Below are 24160 nucleotides of genomic sequence, written 5' to 3'. Positions count from 1 at the left end.
CACAACTTTTGTAACCTAGCAACAGTCAGCACCCATGAAAAGCGCTCTGATATTGAGGTTGTGGGTGCAGCCAGGGCCAAAAACGCCATTAGTGGACACAGGCCCTAATGGTGGGTCTCTAATATAACAAAGAGGACAGTCTAGACCTGCTCTATATATAAAGTGTCCTGAGATAACTTTTGTTGTGAGTTAGCGCCATATAAATAAAAAATTGTTGGATTGACTGATTGACTTGCATTTATCTGGACCAGTTCTTGTGGAAGTCAAATGTTTTTGAACTAAGTTAACAACCAAGTTGTCTGAATTTTCCCTCTATTTAGAACCAAATTATAGAGTTCTATGCAGGGAGTTTCCTATGAAAGTAGTAGCAAAATTATCATTCTGTGAGATAAAGAGTTACCAGATTTTTTATTAGCACTTGCTTTTGATTGCTATAGCTAATTTATACCCTTTGCTCAATTAAAAAATGTAACCGTTATTTTTCAAAGTAAAAAAGAAGTTCTTAAGCAGGAAGATTTCTTTCACCAGTTATTATAATGTAGACCATGTGAGCTGCTCTAGTGTAGATGTTTAGACTTTATGATGCTGGAGCCTTTAAATGCCATTAAAACTACAGTAAAATGTCATCACCGCTCAAAGTAAAGCCTGCTCTGTGATTTTCTCTGCCTTATTGACTTAACTAATTGTTGACACACCATGTTAGTGATTTAGAAAGGTAGTTCTGTATTTGTACTGACTGTTATAATGTGAAGTACTGTATGTAGCTGTTGTGGTGATTGTAGTATTAATTGTAGTTGTACAAGTAGATGTAATTGTTTGATAGAGAAGTAAAATGTAATTTCATTAACATTTGATGATACAGTTTAACACAGTAACTTGTCACTAAATGATTTTTTCTGTAATAATCTCCATTTCTGCGTCTAACCCACTCTACCCTATTTTCTCTATCTGCTTCCTCCCACCTCTATTCCTGTACTCTCACTTCCTACTTCCTTGTTTTTTTCCATGTCCCCTACTCCTCCTTCACTTCCTTCTCCGGCTCACTTACTCCCGTTATTCGTCCATCTCTTACTCCACTTCCTCTTAATCACACATCATCTTTTTAAACCTCCATCATCATCCCACTCTCCTCTGTCCTGCTATTTGTTTTTCATTTATCACCTCTTTTTCCTCATTACCCGGCCTTGACTCATCCTTTCCCTCATCCTTCATTCATGGATGTTCCCCAAACCCCCCTCCCTACGCTCCCTCTCTCCAGGACAAGTCGTCCCAGGCTCTGAGCCTGTCCAACGTGGCCGGGGTCTTCTACATCCTGGTGGGCGGCCTGGGCCTGGCCATGCTGGTGGCCCTGGTCGAGTTCTGCTACAAGTCCCGGGCCGAAGCCAAGCGCATGAAGGTGGACCTTAGCCCCCCCCACTGCCCCAGCCCCTCCCCCAGCACCCAGAATCTAGCCACTTATAGGGAGGGGTACAACGTGTACGGCTCCGAGGGGGTCAAGATATAGGGGTAGGACTTAGAGGCTCCCATATAGGTGGGGTAATGGTGGTGTTGATCATGGTGGTGGTGCTGTAGATTCTTGTATTGTCGATGTAGCGGCTGACGCAGCAGCCCAAAGCACCGGTGTTGTACTTCATGTGGTCATGAGGATGTGGTCAAGCATTGTGGAACCAATGTAGCTTTTTTTATGTTACTTCAAACCTTATTTTGGCTGTTTGTTTCATTTATTGGGCTTTTATTTTGTTAGATTTTTGGGGTTTAAATTTGTTTGAAGTTTTGCTTCTGTTGATATTTTTCATTCTTTAGCACATCGCCCCCTGGATAGACTGGGGTTAGATTTGCGTGACTACAGATTTGGTTCCATCGTCTTTGGCTGCAGATGGTAATGATGGTGATGATGATGGTGATGATGACATTCATGGTGATGCTCTTGGCTCATTACTTGCCTAGGCACCTGCATTGTAACTTTAGCTTTATACTCAATATAATGATAGAGCAGGGATGCACAACTCCATGGCCAGGGACTTGCATGGTATTTAAAAAACAGGATCAGGATGGGGTTAGTGTTAGGGTTAGAGTTAGGGTTAACCCAAGAGTTAGGGCTAGTACTAACCCTAACTTTTCGTTGCAATTAGGTCAACAGCACAGGTTAACGACTCACCCTTGATTACAAATCTATTGGCACACTAATAAGCCTCTAACATAGTAGAGGCTTACATTTCTAGCTCCGTCCACCAGTCAGTTTAGAACTGAAGAAGCCTTTCGCTTGAGAGGTGAAACATCTTCAAGAACTTCAACCAAGTCCAGTTGCCTCTGGATAAAGCTTAGAATCACAGTAATAACATTTTTGTTACCATAGTTACTGTAAACATTTAATTGCTGCCCATTAATACTTCATTTTAATTGGCGCCAACAAATCAGGTATAAATGTAAAGTAACTTTCTGATACATCCCTTCCAATATTTCTGAGCAAACTTTCAAAAAGTTTGAAGTTTATTAAACCTAATAACTAAAACTCATTTTGTTCGAATGTTTGAATCACCAAACTTCACCCACCTGAAGTTGTTCCTCATTAAAACCAGCTCCCAGCTACAAATGAATCAGCCGACGTGTGGACTCCAATTATCACCCATCTGACTGAAACTCGTTCAGCTGTAATATGATAGACATCTCCGGAATAAAAATTACTATTAAGTTGTTTTTCATGTCAGTGGAGGCGGCATAATTTTCATAACTAGGCGAGTAATTCCTTCAGCACCACTGCAGAGTCACACAGACAGTATTTTTTATGAGCTGGTTAATGCACGTACATGTTTGTGAAGAGCTCTCTAAAGCCGCTGAACCAATTCGAACCAACTGAGGCCTTTGACAGCTTGAAAACTGTTAAAAACATTTGCTTAAAGTACTGATTTAATCTTAAATCCATTAAGGTAACACATATAATCAGGGAAGTTATTAAGGGAACAAATTAAATCGCAGGTTGTTTTTCTTTTTTACCAGCAGCAGTTTTTAATTGCTTTTAATTATGTCCAAAGATATCAGCCGACCTGCAGTAACAACAGATTGGCATTTTTTCTATCACCTTTTAAAATGCACTGAATTACTGTCCCTAATCCCTTATGCTTGTCGAGGTAAGATGTTCTATGATTAAATAATCTGATATGCACTCATAGATCTGAATTATATATAATATATATATCTGTAGTACCCTGATTATTTTTTGCATACGTCATAAACAAACGTATTCTTCTTTGCAGAACATATGCTAATCGTTAAATCCCACTGCGTTGTCCTTTCCGAGCTCCCGTAGCTTGTAGTTGACTGATTCACCTTAAATGTGTCGCCCATAATCCGGAGTTGTGCACCCCTGTCGTCGACGGTCCAAACAAGCTATATCACTTATCCCAGCCCTGACAACTTACCAAACAGCCCAGTTACTCAGCGTTATTGCAGAGCAATAATTGATGAAGCGAACACTTCATATAGAACGGCTACTTGGTGATGCTGCTGAAACAACACGACTCACGTCTATTGATGTGAAGGTGCAATTAAGTGAGGTGAAAGGAAACACTCTGACGATCTGCTTAGCAAACCTTTCAGAGGCTTAATAAGATTATATTTGATAATCACCGTATAAGACAATTAGCAGGATCGATACACAGGATGCAGTTATAAAGACAGCTAGATGCAGTACAGTAAATATTGGCTTTTAACTGTGCCAAGGATATACAGATAAACACTGATGCTAGCAGCTTTACCTCCATAATTGCAGTCTGCTGTGAAACTTGCTGGATATTTGCCATACTATTCAAACTTATTATCAACAGTTGCAATAAAATCATCCAAAAAACATTTTAAATAATAGTCAAAGGTTACTTTAAAATTGTCTTAGATGTTGTGTTAGAGTAATCTACAGTGTTTCCTCTGTAGCTTTTAATTGAGCCGTACATCAGCATGACAGCACTCATTAAGGAAGGGGGGGTAAGCTTTTGTCTCTGTTCCTGCTAATGTAGTGCCAAGCACAGTTGGATGTTTGTAATTGCAGGGTAAACTTTTTCAGATATTTATGCTGTATAAAAGCCGCCTAATGCTATGTTTCAGATTTCAAACGCTAAACAGAGTCGTGTTTTCTCTCCTAGCGTCATTTAAAAGGGTTTATTCGCCAATGATCTACGTGCATAGATCTCTAATTTCAGTTATCGCAGAGACATTTTAAGATGTGTCCTCATTCTCAGCTGCAATAACACCCTTTCAATTCAACAAATTTTCTCAAAAAAGGCAGGTAAAACCAGTCACAAGCGACTTTGCAGAGACATCACAGCGTGGCCGTTCTGTGTGAAGTGTCACCCTACTCTGAGCAGTATAGTCAGTCAATCCCTCTCTATAAATCTGAAACCCTGAAAGAACAATCACTCCTTCATGTTTCCCTTTTGTCTTTCTAAAGTCCTCACCTTCCAAATCTTATCCTTTTTCAAATCCTCACTTTAATTTCTCAAATAGCTGAAACCCAGAACCCAGAAATGCATGGTCACTTCTGAAATGCAGATGTCTACAACCCAAGTCCTCTCGTCCACTGTGTACATGTATGTTTGTTGACTGTTGCCTGCTTTTTACATTGTGAAAGCTATGTGACTGTAGCATTTGCACAGTGTGGAAGCCCTTTAGTGAGATTTGAATGTGTAGTTTGGGGTTGCATTCACACCATGCCTGTTTGAAGTTCCATTAAATGAAGTGTTAGGCATTTCTACCTGGAGTTCAATTTGTTTGAGCAGGGAGAAAAATGCCAATTTGAACTTTACTGCACACCAAGAAGGTTATCTGAGAAAAAAAACAACTATTCCCATTAGTTTGGGTTTATTTTTAAGCAATCTTTGTTAATTTCTGTTAATTATGACGAAAAATGTTTGTCAACGATCTTTTTTCCATGATGAAGACGAGATCTTGATGAGCTAAAATATAGATGCTAACGAATAGATCAGTAATTATAAAAACTCTGATGACGTGTATGTTTTGCTACTTCCGCACAAAAAGGAGCGATCACTGGCTGTCCGCTTCAGTCAGACTGTTTAAATAAGAAGCGATGATGATTATAAAAATGTTTAACGGTAAATACCAACACTGCTGCTGCAAATAACTCAAGAGTGTGCAGCATGTGCTACTGTAACTGCACGGCTTCCTTCTGTGGCTTCACATTCGTAACATTATGTTCCAGAAGTTTCCACATTATATCCTCAGCTGAGGATGGTAAATGGTAAATGGACTGTACTTATATAGTGCTTTTCTAGTCTTTGCGACCACTCAAAGCTGCTTTTACACTACATATCACATTCACCCATTCACACACTGATTGCAGAGGCGTAAAGTAAAGTACGTAAAGTGTCAATCAGATAACACATTCATACCCGTTGGCTATGCCACCGGGTGCAATTTGGGGTTCAGTGTCCTGCCCAAGGACACTTTGACATGTAGCCTGAGGGAGCTGGGGATCGAACCTCCGACCTTCCGATTGAAGGACGACCGACTCTACCACTGAGCCACAGCCGCCCCAGGATCTATTGCGTGTGCAGAACATCGTCAGGAAACAATTGCAAGGACGTTACAGCAGATTGAACCTGCGTCAGGCTAATTGAATTAGTTTAAAGAGAGAAAAAGTTTTGACTAAAAACCAAAAACTGTAAAAATGACTAAAGTGTGACTAAAACTAAGAAGCATTTTCGTCTTAAGACTAAATCTAAAATAGCTGCCAAAATTAACTGTTTTTTTGCTTGAAAATGACATCAGCTACAAATCGATTTATATATCTTTCTCTGTATGTGTGATTGCACCCTCAGACATGTCCTATTGTTAGCACACTGGTGTGAACCTTGTGCGTACAGGCACATGCATGCGTAAGTGTCTTCTGTGCATGTGTTTATGTTGAAATTTCTGTCTTTATATCAGTGTTTGCATTACTTGTACTGTTTCAACGTCTATGAAATTATGTCTTTGTTAAACTAAATCTCCACTCTGCCGTCTCCACCCTCCTCTCCATCTCTCCTCATATATAGCTGTCTTTTTCTGAAGCCATGCGGAACAAGGCCCGTCTGTCCATCACAGGAAGTGTGGGGGAGAATGGCCGCGTCTTGACGCCAGACTGCCCCAAAGCCGTGCATGCTGGCCACGCCTCCCTCCGACACCCCGGCCTTGCAGTGGTCTCCTCCGGACTGCCCTGAAAACCAAAAACACCTGCCGTGCCTTAACGACACACCAACATACAGACTGGGACAAACACACACACATACACACGGACACATGTGCTTACATACAATCACACACATATATACCATTTTCATGCATAAAAAACACATGAGAACATAAATACAAGTACAGATACTTAATGCAAATACTCAGATAGACACACAAACACACACTGCGCATCATCATCTCACTCTCCTGCTGCCATTGACTTCTTTTAAAAGAGACAAGTGAAAAACAACTTTGGAGAGAAGAGTGGAGAAAAAAAGAAAACAAAGGAGAACTCCGACGATCACGCTTGCCTGCAGCGGTCATTCGATTACTTTGGGAGAGGACACCATCCTGACGAAGCGACAGGAAAGCCAGCACAGACTTACACGAAACAAACTTTGAGCTGTGAACACGACCACAGACCTGATCATGATGATGATAGTGATAAAGATGATGATCACAGCTGACAGTATGAAGAAAAAAAACAACAACCAAACAACTCTGCTCCTGCTCTGTCGTCATTGGACGACGCTGGCCAGTGAGCCACACCCCCTTGACAACGCCTTACTAAGACTACAAACATTGTTTTCATCATCATCATCATCATGGTCATCATAACTTGCCTGCAAAGACTGAGTGCCAGGTTTTATCACCCTTAGAAGACCAGAAAACTGTAACCTTGAACGTTCGGACTGTGCAAACCTGCTACTTTTTGCCATGGACTGTTCAAATTGAATGAAAATGCTTTTCTTATAACGCATATAGAATGATTTCTCGCCCTGTTCTGGTGAGATAATCGTGCCAGTATAGAACAGAAGTAACCTCCAAACACATACGTGTGGCTGATCTCGGCTGCAGAATTCACAGGGGTTTGTAAAAGATTAAAAAACACTGTAGTAATTAAAAAAAGTCCTTCATCAAGAGCATCTTCATGACAGTAGAAACGCTAAATAGCAACGTGAGGATACGTTTTTTTGCAGAGTTGCAAAGGCGAGGTTCGAGCTGTACATTCGGTGATGGAAAGAAAAAATACAACACATGGGCAGATCTCATATGACGACCTTGCAGAGTGCTTCTCAACCTCACACGCACACCTTTTAGACGTTAATAATTAAGGTACAAAACGTTTTGGACACACAAGTCTTCTTGAGTAATAATCCAAAATAGCCAGAGGTCATCAAAGGTCATCATCCTTTGCATATGTCTCCTAAAGTGGGGCGACTACACAAAAGCAAACCGTTTGTGTGAAGGGTCGTAATAAGGTTGAGAACCACCGGTCTCTGCTCTGTGCGCTTCACTCTACTTGAAACAATAAAGATCTATAGGTACAGTTTTAAATTCCTCTAACAGTATTGATCCTAACGGGCAGTTTGGTTGTCATTTGAGATCCTCAGTCTTTTTCCAGTGGTCGGGGAAAAGGTACCATATCAGAAAGCTTGCTTTTTAAAAACTGTTGTAAATAACTGCGTAGCAAAACAGAACTCACCTGTCTTTTTTAATCATCTTAGATAACAATTCATTGCAATAATGAATATAAAAGAAAAATGCCACTACTTGTAATTAAGATCAGATCTTTTTTATAAATCTACATATTATATATAATACAAATGAATATATATCTATACGTCTATAGAGAGCTATAGAAGACATTGATCACAGATTGTCAGAGGCCATGGCATACATTCTGTTATATGGCTGTTTTTTTGATAACTTGAGACTATTAATAAGCCACTGTCTTTGTGCGTCCTCAACACTGAATGTCCATCTGGCACTCACACGGACACACACACGTACGGTAGAAAAAAACGCACGCACACACATTGTTTCCTACACAGGGTCAGCTCAGAGCGATCACTCCAGCACCATGAGAGGTTTTGGATGTTTTAATTTCTGCTTGTATGTCCGTTTCACGAGTAGTTATTCGCTGTTTTTGTCATTGTCTGACTTTTGTTCATCTTCTATTCAAATGGCCCTGAAACAGCATGTAGATGCAGGTATTCAACAACTGGAGGCCAGAGCACTTTCAGGCAGGCCTCTGCACAGAAAGAGGCCATTGTGATTTGAGAAAAAAAAACAATGCTGTGTGACATTTTGAGAGTGTAGCATTTGTGTTGAATTTCTTATCGCCTCAGTGCTTTTTCTTATTTGTCTTCTCACCAGATGCAAGTCAGCTCCAGATTGAAATCCAACATGATTGAAGCTGCAGATTGAAATCCAACCTGAGCAGGGTGTGCACTTTTTGCAGACATGATTGGATCCATCAAATTCTAATAATTAGTAATAGACCATATGGCAGGCTGTTGTGGCACATCCACTTGCTGCTGGCCTTTTGGAGAGGAAAATATAATTACATTAATATCTGAGGAATGATGGACATTGGTGCAATTTTAATTATTTTGTTGCCACACAATTTAGCATGCATAGAGATTGTGCCATACTTTTAACTCTTGTTTCCCCGTTCCTCTTCTAATTTTGTCTTCCCCTCTCCTTTCTTCTTCCCTCCGGTCCCTCTGTAAGACATATCTCTCTGTACAAAGTGCATCTCAGAAATGACAAACTACTTTCTGCCCTGTTACACTGCAAAACTCAAGACACCGACTGACAATCTCAATTTCATCTGGCTCTTTATTTTGCCTTTTTACGTTGTAACCTTTTACATTTTGCAAAAAAGAAACTCGAAAGAACTTCCACTTCTTTGATAAACTCACACACGTACCTCCTCACGCATCAGTCCTGCATCAAATGTGATCAACTCCATATGAAAGGCATACATAGAAAATAATGTTTAAACACGAACTATCTAACACAACAACCCTCTTTATGGCTGAATGGAAAAAGGTAGACAGTTTCCAATCTCTCCCTCTCTCAGCCTAGGGGATCAGTGCAGCAGCACTGCAGCAATCCAGCATCAGAGACACAGTGGAGATAGTGGATTTCAATGCATTTGTGTAGAGACAGTTAACACTGATCTAGCTATCACCACACCCGACACACCAGGCAGATAAACTCTACATGATACTGTTGTGTTTATTTCCTTGCCACCTCCAGAACATTAGATTTCATGCATCGACAGCAAACAGCTGACGCTGGGCTGTCAACACTCTGGCTTTAACACACTGTTACGTTCTGTCTTTATTTCTGTCTTTCCATTTGGTTTCTTTTTCTAGTAAAACATCAATGCTGACCCCACGTGTCTGTGTGGTTATTTTGAATGCAGCCAAATCATTGAAGTGTTCACTGTATTGGATTGGAGGCTAATTTTATGATGTGTTGTTCCGTCTAGTTTGAGAACAAACACCCTGCAGCCAACCGAAACCCACTGACACTGGTATGAGACTGAGATAAATCATCCTGAGTTACTGCTATAATGTCATCTCATGAAACAATCACCGCCGAGCTTCTAAATGCTGTTAGTTGCCAAGATACAGCAACTCTCTGCACCTCTGATCATGCAGTGGGTGTCTCAGGCCTGTCAGTCAGACCGAGCTTTAGAAAGCTAAAAAGTTTGTTTAGCAAGTTCTGGCAAAAAGTGACCTCTTGTAACAGCAACAAAATCACAGTGCAATAGAACATATATAAGAAAGTAATAGGCCATCACAATAAAATGCATTATTACACAGGAATGCCAGATTTAAACATGTATTTAAAGGTAACAAAGAAGACTCTACAGCCATCCTAGTAACTCCGTGTAGCTTGTATTTTTACCTCTTGACCTCGCCATCAGACGGCCCTTTCATTTGCACTACGTTTCTGAACCTTACAATCTCTTTAATCGCATGTCACCCATATATTGAGCTGTTGCAAGCTCAGGCTGAAATCAAACTTCAGATTTCTAAAGATTTCTAAAAATGGTACATGCTTGTGTTTTTCTGAGTTGTTCAAAAAAAATACTGTCCTGGTCGCCACATTATTTTCAATATACCCTGTTGTGTGCTATGTCCTTACACAGCTGTGTCTGGTTTGCACACTCAAGATATACGGAAGCATAATGCTGCCACCCATTAAAAAAAAGGTCGGTATCACGTGAACAGATTATTGTACTAGATTGTACTAACAAGATTCTGCTAAACTCAAAAAGCAGCTGGACTTGGTTGAAGTTCTTGTAGAAGTTTCACCTCTCATCCGAAAGGCTTCTTCGGGTCTAAACTGACTGGTGGACAGAAACATAAGCCTCTGTAGGTCATTCATATACAAATAGATGTTGTAATCGAGAGACTTGTTGACCTTGTATGTGTCTTTAACAACCTCTGGTGTTGGTGGGTCGTTGGGTTCACATGATGCAAAGTGTGAGTGTGATCTCAGCTGTTTGAGCAGAGAATACAAAACAGCATTGTATGTCGGTAATAGTTGCCGTCGCAGGCCACCATCTCTGTTAAGGGATGGTTTTTCAACCAATAGGGGAGCAATATTCTTCTGTAGTCTGCGCTTCAACTAAAATCTTAAACTTTTGTTTTTGTTTGTTTTATAAGTGGCTATTACACTTAGGGTGTTTTCACATTAGGTACGATTGCCTGAGTACTGTTGCCCCCCCCCCCCCCCCGCCGGTAAGCTTTCACGTTAATAATTTTGTTCCGTACCTGAGTACACTTAGGAGGACACTGAAGCAGAATGAGGCGGTAATGCACCTCAAAAACAAGGAGAAGAAGAGGAGTAACATCGACTACGTGACATTGTTTATGTTGTTATTCCAGTGTCGAAAAGCGTGCAAATCACATGATCCCAAGCCCGTACAAAGGAGCTGACCTTCACACGCTGCCTACTATTATTCATGATTTGGAGAAAATGTTGGATTTTGGAGGAGACATTATAAAAACTTCCGTGGTTTGGTACGGTAGCTTTTCACACCTGATGCGTACCGTACCCGAGTACACATGAACCATACCGGACACTACCTTTTGAAGTGGACCCGGGTATGAATCAACGAACCGTGTCGAGTACGGTACACAGTGTTCACACTAATAAAACGAACTGGACTTTGGGGTCAAGTGTACTCAGATCCGGGCCCGGGTCCCTAATGTGAAAGCCGCCTTAGCTTCAGGCCCTGTGTACGGCAGCATCCCTTTGTGTCGTGGCTCTGGTCGGCTTCTCAACACAGGGCCTTTGCTGACTGTACTCTACTGTAGGTACACCGTGTAAGTATGTCACACAAACCACTTTTAAATATCTGACTGTCCCTCTAACAACACTATGCCAACATGCTCGTAATGCTAACATGCTTATTGATTTTACTTCCACAGTTTAGCATGTTGGCATGCTAACATTTGATAGGTGGAGACTAATAAGATGTTTCATTAACTTTTAATGTACTGGGCCGATACTTAAACTAAAGTGTGAAGGTTTTAGTATTTTGAAATGATGATGGTGTTATCCAAAAGTCAGGGTATTGCTGGAGTGATACCTGAAGGGGAAGGTAAAATATGTGTGCCGAAATTCCTGGCAATCAATCCAATAGTTGTCATGATTTTTCATCCACCACGGCTTGTGGTGGCACTGGAGGAAATGTGTGATGATCCCATGAGTCAGTCCTCAGAATGTCTTTGCAAAATTGTATGTCAATCCATCCGATGCATGTTTGAGATATTTCCATTTGGACTGAATGACTTACACTCGCCATCCCCAGAGCTACTCCGCTAGCATGTCAGAAAATGTTGTTTTTAATGAAATTGTAAAATTACTTATAAGCTCAGTGGGACACTTACATTATAGTTGTGCCCATTAGGGTCTTGAAAAATTTCAACACAGCAGTGGGAGAGGATATATCTGGGTTTATCACATCACAGCCAGAATTCCAATCAATTACTCAGCAGCTTTGAGCTGTCCTCAAGAACTGCTTTAAGCCTCTCCAGCGTCCTTCTGTGTATCACCTCTGTATGTGTGTGTGTGTGTGTGTGTGTGTGTGTGTGTAAAGCTTCACGCTGCACACTCTCTGCTGTTGTAGAAGCAGCGCTTACAGGGTTAAATATCCTGCTGTGATTTTGTCATTTGAGCTCCTTTTTTTTCAGTCCATGGGGACCTAACACTCCTAATGCAGAGCCATCACTGACAAGCATTTGCCATTATTTCCCATCTCACTCACACTCTCACACACACAGACAAACACACACACTCACATACCACGCTGGGTTATTACTGACAAGTATTTCCCATTTACCCGAAGATGAAGCAAAATAACAATTTCGAGGCGGTTCCACCACCCTTTTAACCTTGCACCTTCACATGCAATTGCACACGTGCGCACACACACACCTTCAATCAGCCTCTTTTATCCTCACTGCGGAGAGACAGCAGCCTTTTCACCTTTTTATTTTCATTGGCTCATTTCATCTCTTCTTTCTCAGTGTCTGTCTTCCCCTCTCTCAGCTCCGCATTATCCCCCCTATTCTGTTCCGCCCCTCCTCATTTTCCCACTCTGTATTCCTCTGCTGGTTCTCTTTATTCTCCCTCCGCCCTGTCATACCTCATTTCTCCATTTTTTTTTGCATCTGTCTCTGAGGGGAATCCATCTCAAACCATGATTTCTCCTCCACAGCTCTTCTCCCGCCACGGACACCTCCACTGCTCTCACATTTTCTTTGATCGCATAGGAAATTGAATTCCACAATCCCTCCCAGCTCACCTCTATGCTATTTCCTATTTGTTGTTGTTGCTGCTGGTGGTGTTGTGGTATATTTATTTCAAGTCTGCTGAGATTGTGTTTCTACATACGTACAGTTCATACTTACATATAGTGTATGCACTCTTCTGACCAAGCACGAGACAGAAAAAATGAACCCACAAAGCTGTGATTCTGCAGGGTTGAAATAATACAAATATCATTCTCTGACGAAATAAGCAATAAATTAGATTTTTATTCATTTAAATGCCCTCAAAGAAGTGTGACTAAATATTTTGGTTAGGAGTCAAGAGGCGATTAAAGTATACTGATTACAAGTTGATTAAAAACCAAAGGATTTGTTCCAGATCTTTTCACCCAAAGTGAATAACAAATATTTGCTGCCTTTCCACCAAGTATTCCTCATCTTATGATATGACAATTTATTAAGTTAAACCAGGAGTCAAAGTGACCATGACCCGAGAAATTAGATCAAATTTGATACAAGTGCAAGTCATTTTCTTCTCTGCAAATGTCTGAAGAAATAATGGTTGCTGGTGGAGAAAGACTTTAGCTGTGTCGTTATGAATGCACATCAAGTTCACTTTTATGAATCCGGTTAAAAAAAGCTGCATATCCCTCGAGTGCTTTCATACTCACTGACAGCCTCTTAACCCCAATGCCTAAGGGGAACAACAATAACGGGTTCCCTCCTCAACGTAAAGAGTTCTCTAAATATTTTGAGAACACCTTATGCAGATGATACACGGCTATATGTTTAAGTTTCAACTAAGGATGTAAGCCGCATAAGTATTGTAATGTACTCAAACAGGGACAAAAAAACCAACAGTTTTGCGCCTTAAAAATGGAACCAGGAAGCTTATTGACAGCTAAGTGACAAAAGAAAATTTTGCATTCAACCAATTTTAGCTAGAAATTAACGCATCTCCTATGTTAGCTAACATTTCTGCTAGCTATTACCGTTATAAGTTAAATCCTAGCTAACCTTACAGTAACTTTACCTGACTACCATTAGCTAGGAATAAGATTACTTGTATTGTCTTTGTAGTGTCTTTTAACACTATTAAATGGTAATATAAGCCAGGAAGTGGCTGAATTGTAACATTAGCTTTTCTATGTGACATAGGAGTTATCAAATAGATCGTTCCTTGGGACTTTCACTATCCATTGTCTTTTCAGATACTGAGCAATCAAGAAGGGGTGAAATGGTGACTATGATTTACAAAGCTGAAACATGGCAGTACAACATTATAACAGCAGTTAGCTTCCCACTCTGATGTTACATCAGAGGAAGATGGCCGCCATGTTGAATTGACAAAAAAAGTCATTTTACCAATGTCGAACACGGGAGTTACTGGACTATCACTGCCTCAATCAGTCAGTGTGTTTGTATTGTTATGTGACTTTGGTGTTTAAAGGATTAGCTCAGATCCAACGTAAAGCGACAACACAAACAAACTAACCAGTTAAGGTAGTGGTAGACCAGTTATTTCCATGTTCTGCAAGGGATTTTTTCCCCAATAGTCTTTTTTGCTTTTGGACCACAAGCACTGTAGTTCATATCAACTGTCATACAGGGAGCATTTTAACATTAAATGTTGCCAGAGTGATACAGAGGGTTGACTTACCCACTGTATTTCTCTCCTGTCTAAACTGCCAAATAAAAGTCCTTGTAAAATAAAAAATGTTCAAAATTCTGCAGCAAGTCTGCTCACAAAGTCCCAAGATCATCTCTAAGGTCCATCCAATGTTTTTCAAATCTCAGAACAAGAAAGTGAACTGACTGTCAGACATGCTCTAGATCCATGGACAGAGACCTTTAAGCTGTACCAAGACTGAGGTCTGTGAGCATTTAGTTTCAATCTGTACCACCGATGGAATAGTCGGCCATTTTTCTTTAATTTAACCTGTAGAGCTCTGAACTGTAAAATTGAACAGTCTGATTTAATTAGGTAAATTAGGCATTAATACATTCTTATTACAAAGGAAATATTAGAGTAGTTCTATCTCCACCTCTGGCCTCAGCTGCCAGGTCTCATACAGTCCACACAGCAGTCACTAGATTCACTGCAGGCTTCCCGGTGCTGAAGGACCATTTTCATAACAATACAGTGGATCTTCATACCTGTTCAAAGAAAGACATTTTATATACAGCTTTCATCTCACAGACAGACGACAAACCCTTAGACGGAAGTCATCTTTGGGATTCGATCTGCCCGTGTGTATGCATACAATATGAGTGTGTAAGGATCTGCAGGAGCTCACGAGACTCAGACGTGATTTTTTTATAGATAAAGATGTTTCATTGTCGCCTCAAACTGCCCATATTAAATGTGTCTACTCAGTTAAGAGTTTAACTCAACTTTTATGCTTGCCTGCCTCTATGACACATCAAATATTCAATAATGAATCGCAAAAAATAAAAAAGCCACGAGTGTCACTGGGTTACATCAGCTTTAGTGAAATCCTCAAAAGTCGCCTCTTTAGAGATGCAGAGTTACGCTCTCAAAGTGATTTTAAACGCTTGTCTCTTCTTATTAGCCTGCATTGATCCTAGGGAACCCCTGATGGGCTTCCTGAGGAGCATCAATACAGAGGACAGAAAGAAAATGTAATCATCGTCTTATTCTCTTTTAATATCACTCTTCAAAGGCAGCGCTCAGAACATAAAGGCATGAAAGAGACCGCGGAGGACGGTCATCAAAAGCAGAACTGTGGGGCTTGATTTTATTCATCTCTGATCTTGTGTGGATGTCATATTTCTTTACCTCAATAAAACTTTATTTACACATTTACTGTAATGAAGCACAGGAGTGAGTAAAAAACATAAAAAAGAAGTATAAATACATATATGCATATCAGGGAAGGAATTGTGACACAAACAGTCAGGTCATGTGATCTGATATCAAGATGTTTAAAGGGACAAACTGGTGTTAACACAACATTGCAATAGTATATTGAAGTGTTTCATGTGTTACATTTTGTGATGATATAACCAATATTTTTGGATATCAGGAAGTTTCTCGCATGCACACAAAACGTCCAGGATAGCTGTTCGTCACATTTTTCCAAGTCTATAAATCCAAGTTCCTTATTCCACTCGAGACATTTTGATATGTCGCAGTGGTAAAGCACAGGTATTACTAATAAAATGGTTGAATTACATTTACCGGCAACAGTTTCAGGGTCACACTGACTCACTGTCCTGCTGTCGCAGCTTACAGGGACACTGGGATTGAGTTGAGCCCTTGTAAATGTTGCTTTACCTGCTGTAAAAAATGGCAAAGGTGAAATATCAATGTAAAAGTCATGTACAAAATCACAAGCATTACCATGGAAACCATATTTTATAATATAACATAACACAAATGTTTAACAGCAAAACAAAAGTAGCATAAAAAAATCTCTGTACAAGTAAGTTTTTTGCTTTTTTCTAAGTTGTAAACAAAGTTATATAAACCAGCACCCATGCAGTAGATTAGTTGGCACTGATCTGGTGCATAAAAGCAGAATAAGACATCACAATTCCATTCCTTCATATATACCATTATAAAACATTTCAACACTTGTAAGGATGTGTTGCACTCCAGCTCTTCATGTTTTGCACGTTTTGTGCATTAGCATATTTAGCCGGGGCACTGAACAGCTGTTAACACTTTATAAATCAAACATGTCCAGGGCTAGGCAGCTGTGTGTGCTAAACAAAACATGATCTTTATTATCATGGCCTCTTTTCTGTCCTGTCACCTCGCTTGCGAAGACGTCATAAGGCACCGCTTTGTCATGATGGTCGTAAATATGCCAGCCTTCTGTGTCAGCCTTCTTCTTGGCTAAATTCCAATGTGTGGGGAAACTTGGCAAGTGAGCAGCTGATTATGCAAATCAGCATATACCCTGTTTGTTTGTTTAAGTGTCTTCTGGAAAATTGTGAAAATCTCTTTTCTATTCTGAGTCTTTTCCTCAGTGGCCCTGGTGATCTTTGTGCAGCTGCATTCTCTCTTTCTCCACATGGAGGCGTTCTCTCTCAATCTGCAGCCTGCCCGCCTCGAACTTGAAGAACTGCAGCCTCTCTTTCTCCAGCTGCAGTCTCTCCTTCTCCAGTTTCAGCCTCTCTGTCTCCAGATCGACCGCTGACATCCAGCCTTTACTGTCTTTCTCTCTCTCCCTCTGCCCGTCATGATGGGTGGAAGATAAAGAAGGCGTGGAGGACGAGGGCGGGCCTTGCTGCGGCGGCAGGTTGAAGGAGGAGTCAACTTGCTCTGATTGCCTGAGGAGCAGGAGCCTCAGCCTCTCCTTCTCCACCAGTAACCTCTCTTTCTCCAGCTGCAGTCGTTCCCTCTCTACCTCCGTCTGACGAAGACGCTCCTTCTCCACCGCCAGCCGCTCTTTCTCCACCGCCAGGCGTTCGGTTTCCACCGCCAGGCGTTGTTTCTCCAGCTCCAAGCGCTGTTTCTCTACAGCAACCACGTACCCCGCCCCCATGTTGTCATGATTGGTTACTCCATTCAGAGCGTGAGCTGGCATCCCCATCAGGGCCCCGGCGAGGGGCATGTCTCTGCTGAAGGTGGAGGTCGGATTCTTGGAGGAGCTGAGCATGCTCAAGTCTTGTTGGGAGTAGACATCCCCAACATGCCCCTCGCCACGTGACTCGATGTCGCTGAGGAGTGAGGGGATGTCATCTTCATCTATTTCTCCATCTCCCACATCGCCATCACAGTCCAGCTAGAGGGACAGAGAGAGATCATTAAAGGGGCAGTACACCCATTTTTAAACATCAGGTTAAGTTTGCTCATCATGGAAGGTAATACAAATCAGCCTGTGAAAAATAAGCTCTATGGCTTTAGAGGCTTTTTCTTAAGTCTTAGGCCAGGCTCAGACTACATGAGATTTAGGACACTTTGTACCCAGTCCGACCACCTTCCCCCGACGATCAGTTGATCCCGCCCTAAACCTCTCGTAGTCTTTGCAGACTCGATTATGATCAAGCATGTTTGAAATTTTGGATTTAAAATTTGAATGATAATGTTAAAATGTTCCCTGCAAGACCATGATAGCCAATGACAGAGAAGCCTACAAGGAGATGGAGCCACTGACGTTGTTGATAAGCAACGATAAACATTCTAGCATCTGAGTGTAGCTTTAGTTAGCATGCTGCTGTTAGTACAAGTGTCACCATATGTGCCTAATTCAACCAGATTTGAAACTCCTGTATTCTTAGCCCCACTTCAGAAAAAATCCCTGACGAAAGATGCCATAAAGTTGCATTATGGGATGTGTAGTATCCACTATTATTTTTTAGCTCAGCCAGTACTAGAGACAAAGAGTCAGGATACCTTTGACTCTGCAGCTTCAATTTTCTTTACAAATGTACACTGTTGTTTGGTGACAAAAGTTACTGAATATATTTTTTTGTAGAAACATATTATGGCTTTTAAGTGACTGGTTATGAAACAGACTAACATAATACTGATGCCTACGGGGGCCCTGAGAGCTCGATGCATGGCAACTTAAGAAAACACGTGCAAATACACAAAACACAAGCACATTAAGAAAACATGATCAATTTGACAACACGTTTAGAAAGCATGCAGCAAGAACAAAAACGCCGCAAACTGAAAAAACGCTGCAAGTACAGCATATTAGCACACATTACACATTTACCAACACCACTGCCGAATGGCCAAAATGAGTCACAAGCTGTGGCAACATGTCCCAGCGTTTTTTGGTCGGGTTCATCACTTTTTATTGTGCCCCAGAAACAGTCCCCGCAGTTCCGTCTGGTCCACTAGAAGTGTTTTGTGTATTTGTATTTGTTTTCCTAAGTTGCTGTGCATTGAGCTCTCAGGGCCACCGTAGATGCCTCTATTTGACCAACCAAAGCAAACCAGACCGTCAGCAAGAAGATTGACTATTTATAAAAAGTAATGTTTAATGCCTGTAACCACTGCTGACATATCGTTGTCAGACAAAGTGATTTGCAGTTTGCAGACCGGAAGGGCCTTTGTTAACATTTTCCGTGGGAAAGGTTCACCAAGTTTCAAGATTTTTTTTCCATTAGAGAATACTACTTACTCATGTACAGGACAAGATCAGCAAAAATATACCATATACCACTTTAAGTGTTTATTAAGGTGTGGCCAAGATGAACGTTTGGGATAGTAGCTTCAAAGTAGTCTCAGTTTGTCTCTTGGAGGGTTGTACGCTTAACACTTTACACCCCAAAAGACTGATGATATCAGCTGTAGATTGTGTGGCTGATAATATGAAAAAATATGCTGGAAAGACTTAAATAACGTGGACATTGTGGAGGATTGTTATATGTGACTCACAGTTTGAGCAGATCTGAATGCAATCAGCCAAGACTAACATTTAAATGTCAAGTTTAAATTAAATCCTTATTAACCGACACACTTAATTTAATATGTTCTCTGTCGGACTAACAAGGGCCACTTGAGCTACACAATGTGCTGGCTAATCACTGTGGTATGTTTAATATAACTACCTCTGCTGATGAGGACTTTAATGAAGCTAATTATCACATTAGTGAATACATGCATGTCAATACAGGCTGATTCTCCTCTTATGACAGTGTTAATAATATGAGCTCTGTTATAAAAGCATCACGGTGTCAGAGCAAATACTTTAGTCTGCATTTAGATGCTAATTTCTAAAGGGTTTAATTAGGATCTATAGAAGCTTATGTCCGACACACACAATCACTACTGTAGCACCATCAGCCTGTGTTTCTTACTCTGTATTCACTGACGTCGTCCTCCATCTTCACACCCGGTGGTGCCATCATGGCCTGTCCACTTGGCTCACCAAGAGCCTCCAGCTCCGGCCAGTCGCAGTGACAGTCCTTCGGGAGGCCCGAGAGGTCAAGCAGCTGGTCACAGCCGGATCCCAGGGACCCTGCCTCGTCCTCTGGGGACGACTGATCGTACTCAGTCTTCAGGGCCACAGAGGAGGACGAGGAAGAGGAGAGAGAGAGCTCGGCCTGAAGCTGCTTTCTCTTCATCAGTGCTCTCCAGTCAAGGTAACGACGCTTCACCTGTGCAGGAGAGCAGAAAGGAAAGGATTAAGAGAGTGTAAGAGGTGAAGACAGGATAAAATGTAAAATAATGTAAATGTATGATCTGTAGGTAGAAATAAACACACTTCAGCAGCAGTGCGTAGCTCTCCCTCTCCCAGTGAGTTGACACCTCGTGCCACTTCCTCCCATGCCTGTCTCTTCAGCTCGTTAATGGCCGTGTTCTGCTCACACACAAAGAGGAAAACAGAAGAAGCAACACTTATATCATTTTAATGTCGGTTTTCTATATAACATAACTGCGGAAGCCCTTAGCCGACATGCATCCATACTTTTTATGTACTCCGTTTTCCTGTGATAAGTTATTTCTGGTCATTTTCTCGAGATCTTGACTTATTTTTCTCATTGTCTCAGGAAAACAACGCTGGTTTTCCCATTATGACAGATTGATTTGGCCCATTATCTCAAAATAACAACGCTTGTTTTCTCATGATAACGGAATAATTTTCCAGCGATCTAGAAAACAGAACAACAGGTTGGTAACTGATATAACAGACCAGGACATGCCATGCTGCCATTGCCCACACTTGTTTTGTGCTTTTACAACTCTGGGGATCAGAGTTATGATCATCTGATGTTATGGTGGTGCCGCGTCATTATATCGTGATAACGGGAAAAATAAGCCGAGATCTTGAGAAAACGACCAGAAATAACTTGTTATCAACAGAGTGAATATAATATATAGATGCATGTCCGCTAAGAGCTTCCGTACAGCAAAGCAGCCTTGTCTGTAAAGCAAAATGATCCTCTGGTTTATAACAAGGACAGTCTTAGAGCAGCATCAATACATTTCTTCCCATAAACACAAAACATTTAAGGCCAAGGATCCATTGAAATATTTTCTTTATTGTATTTTTATTTTTATAAACTGTGATTCAAAAATAGAAAAAAACACAGCTCACCAGGTATCACACTTGATTGAGGTGCTGGAGCTAAAAATAATGAAATGAATGAAAAAAGCATCCGCACACTCAAATCTGTGCAAAGATCGTATTTATTTTTACAAACTGTGACACAGATGTAGACTGAGAAGGATGTGAGATGTGTACTGACATCTTGCATTTGAAAAATGAACTGTGTCAGTGCTCTCTAGTGGACAATCGAGGTAATGCAGATTGTAATGATGCTACACACCATCTGTGTTTTGATTTTAAAAAATTACTGTACTATTTTCTGTGCAGAAAAATAACCCCTGAATATCTTTCAACGAGGAAAAATGTGTACATAGTGCGAATAGTGTTTGAATTATTTTGTTGCTGTTATTATTTATATTGTCATATTTTTTAAATATTTTTTTGTCTTTTTTATTACTTGAGTACATAATAATAAAAAACTTAGTAATTGGCCTGTTTTGTGAGCTGCTGTAACGAGTAAATTTCCCCTTTAGGGGATGAATAAAGCTTATTTTATCTTATCTTATACATCTTCTCAGTAATTTAAAACATATTTTAGCATGTCTGTACTGCACTTCGGTTTACTTAGCAAACATTGTGTACACTGATACTGATGCATGTAAAAAGACGATAATGTGCCACGAATGTGGATGACTGATTAGGCCAGATCGTCTTTTTGGATGACCATCTACGTGGTGTAGAAGCCAGACATGCCATATAACTGTGTGTATTTTTACATTACCTTAAACAACTGGTTTGTAACTTTGTTTCACATATTTTAGACTAGATTAAAGACTTGGAAGAAGTTGCTTATTGGGTGTGACAGGAGCGTTCCCTAATTGGATTATGCTGCTGTTTATTTGATCAACTTGGCTCACGCTTCAGAGGGGCGAGATAACAGGAAAAACGGTTTCTGTCAACACTTTTTTTTTTTTTACAATAAATTAGCAGGTCTAGTATATGCATCAGTGGCATTTGAAACACATCATCATATTCTGCATAAACATACAGAGTCGCCTGCACAACAGCCTAGTAGCCTTATTTGTTAGCAGCACAAAGTAGTGGTACTATTGTGGGACGAATTCTTACCGTATTATTATACATTATTAGCTCTTAGTATAGATGTACTAATCTATCGGTGTACAAGAAGAAAGCTGTACCTGCTGCCTGGAGAACAGCACCTCCCTCCTCTTGTGGATCTCCCGGATAAGAGTCTGTGTTTCTCTCACACTGTAGTTGCTCTTCCTCTTCCTCTTCAGATGCTTCACCTGCAGGAACTCCAGCTTGACAGCAAGGAGGGGACAGAAACCCCGGAAACAGAGAGCGAGAAACAGAGGGGAGAGACAACTAGGAACAAATAAACCAAGAAGAGAGACAGAGGAGAAACTATGGAGGAGAAAAATGAAAAAAATAAAGAGAGATGGATCACAGGTCAGAGTGAAGGTGGGGCTCAGTCCTCTGATGGAGAGAAATGTAGATGTTTGTTGTAAAGGTTAGGCCATGTCTCACAGTGCACCTTCCCTTCAAAAGCACAGCAGTTTTCATCAGGGAGAAATCCGTCAGTCCCTGTGAAGTTTTCCACCTGGGAGACTGATCCCAGCTGTTACACTAGAGGCTGGCTCTGTGCATCGGCATGTGAGACTTGAAGTTGTGGAGATATAAGGTGGAAACAAGTCTATGTAGTTGAAAAGGTGACAGCTGGTTGACTGGAGGAGTTAATCAGGAAAAGCCTTCCTTAACTCCCACTTGAAGGAGAGATTATGCCTTGATTAAGGCTGTGATTTGATGTAGCTAAGGCCACAAAGTATTGAGACAAGACTTGCAGGTTTTTACACCTTTGTTTCCTGGTCTGGACGGCTGCCAGGCAAGTTCACACAGGTAGAGACGCATCATAGGCTTAAGGTGTTCTGAAGACTTCCTGTAGCTGAAACAGAGAGCAGATGTGTGTTATTAGAATAAAGCCTAAATTCTAAAGTATATCCAAAATCTGAGGGATATAGGGAGATGTTATAGGACTAGTGGTAGCCTACAGTGTGTGCAGTAAAGACAGAAAAAATGGGCAGTAGAATTATATTATGGAGTAACAAAATAGAGCTGAAGTACATACTATAGGCTATATCATATTCTCTGGTTCTTCTTGATGAAACAAACAGACATGTCTAGCATTTTTGGTATTTCTGAAGTGGAAACCTTTGAAGGAAATGTAGGTTTTTTTATGAATCACAGTAGGAGAATCATCTTTAACATATTTCATCATTTTAAACCTGAGTAACAGATCTCTCATTAACTCAAACACCCCTGCATGCAGATTTTGAGGTCATAGTAAGCATGGTTAATATGCTACCATACTGCTAATGCTTCCGTTTTTTTCCAGCAGCACATAAACCCTTTACATGAAGGTTATAACCTCTCCTATACCTACCAGATGCATATGTCACATACTATCTATGGCATATGTTTAAAATATAGTAAAATATACAGAAGTAGAGGCAATATAATTGCGCATATATGACATGTACGTTATCCTGATAGCCCACATACAGAAAAACTGACTCTAAATAAATTTGTGCTTCTAGGTCATCCTCCATGCATCTCTTTTTTCTTATTAAAATAACGTTTTTTAGAGCAATAGTACGCTTCGTGTGTTTTTTTAACCAGACGGGTACAACACAATTTCCTCATGAACATCGGGAAATGTAATTCAGTCTTGAGGGTTGCCCACCCTACAACCACCGTCTTCATTTTAACATTATCTGTAATATATTGTGAATAAAACTCACCTTACGCTCACAGATGTTCTGCAATCAAAACAACATCCAAAGGATACAATTTTAATGCTGCTTTCAAGGATAACTCGGAAATAGTGACTCTAATAGTTCGAGCTGTAAATACGACACGTTAGGTGCCAGTAGGGTGGATTTTTTAAAAACAAAAAATAGAGAAATGCTATAGTAGAGTTAACTTTTCGCTTTTTCAAGGAGCAAAGCATAACCTTTGCCATATTGATACAGAAGTAAGTAAAGTAAATTATTATTAAGGATGTAGCCTTTCTAAGAGATATTACGTTTACGTTCGGAAGGTTAAGATTTACAATCCTTACAGTTACACAGCTCCAAAGAATTCCCTCTAAAATATATCATCTAATGTATCATAAAACAGACATATTTATTGACCTCTTAACGCGGTTTGCTGTATGAACAATACTCCCCGGAGTCTTTGAAGGTACCGTTGGTTGCGCACTGTTCTCATCACTCCGATTGGTCAATCCCCCACCGCGCCCACTTATGACGACATTGAATCTCGCCGGGCTCTTCCGGGCATGTGCAACGCTGTCAAGTCCCA

General features: G+C 40.6%; 2 protein-coding genes across 3 annotated transcripts in view; one reads left to right on the top strand and one right to left on the bottom strand.

Annotated features, from left to right (window-relative positions):
* gria4a (glutamate receptor, ionotropic, AMPA 4a) overlaps positions 1-9406 on the top strand; it is a 125790-nt gene extending 116384 nt beyond the window's left edge. For both annotated transcript variants that reach the window (XM_069669153.1, XM_069669152.1), the window contains exons 17-18: positions 1259-1396; positions 6045-9406. In XM_069669153.1, the coding sequence (XP_069525254.1) occupies positions 1259-1396; positions 6045-6209 (303 nt within the window). In that variant the 3' untranslated portion in view covers positions 6210-9406. The remainder of the gene's footprint in view (positions 1-1258; positions 1397-6044) is intronic.
* Positions 9407-15480: 6074 nt separating this feature from the next.
* msantd4 (Myb/SANT-like DNA-binding domain containing 4 with coiled-coils) lies at positions 15481-24067 on the bottom strand. Its single transcript, XM_069669037.1, has 5 exons — positions 24045-24067; positions 21979-22165; positions 19994-20089; positions 19587-19886; positions 15481-17557 (listed from the first exon to the last, which is right to left on the bottom strand). The coding sequence occupies exons 1-5, from the start codon at positions 24065-24067 to the stop codon at positions 16796-16798; spliced, it is 1368 nt and encodes a 455-aa protein (XP_069525138.1). The 3' UTR covers positions 15481-16795.
* Positions 24068-24160: the final 93 nt, after the last annotated feature.

The sequence above is a fragment of the Semicossyphus pulcher genome, unplaced genomic scaffold (assembly GCF_022749685.1).
Source record: "Semicossyphus pulcher isolate SPU_LCO1_2020_fin unplaced genomic scaffold, fSemPul1.0.p SCAF_19, whole genome shotgun sequence".
NCBI classification, from domain to species: domain Eukaryota; kingdom Metazoa; phylum Chordata; class Actinopteri; order Labriformes; family Labridae; genus Semicossyphus; species Semicossyphus pulcher.
This window is presented reverse-complemented; position numbering and strand designations above follow the sequence as displayed.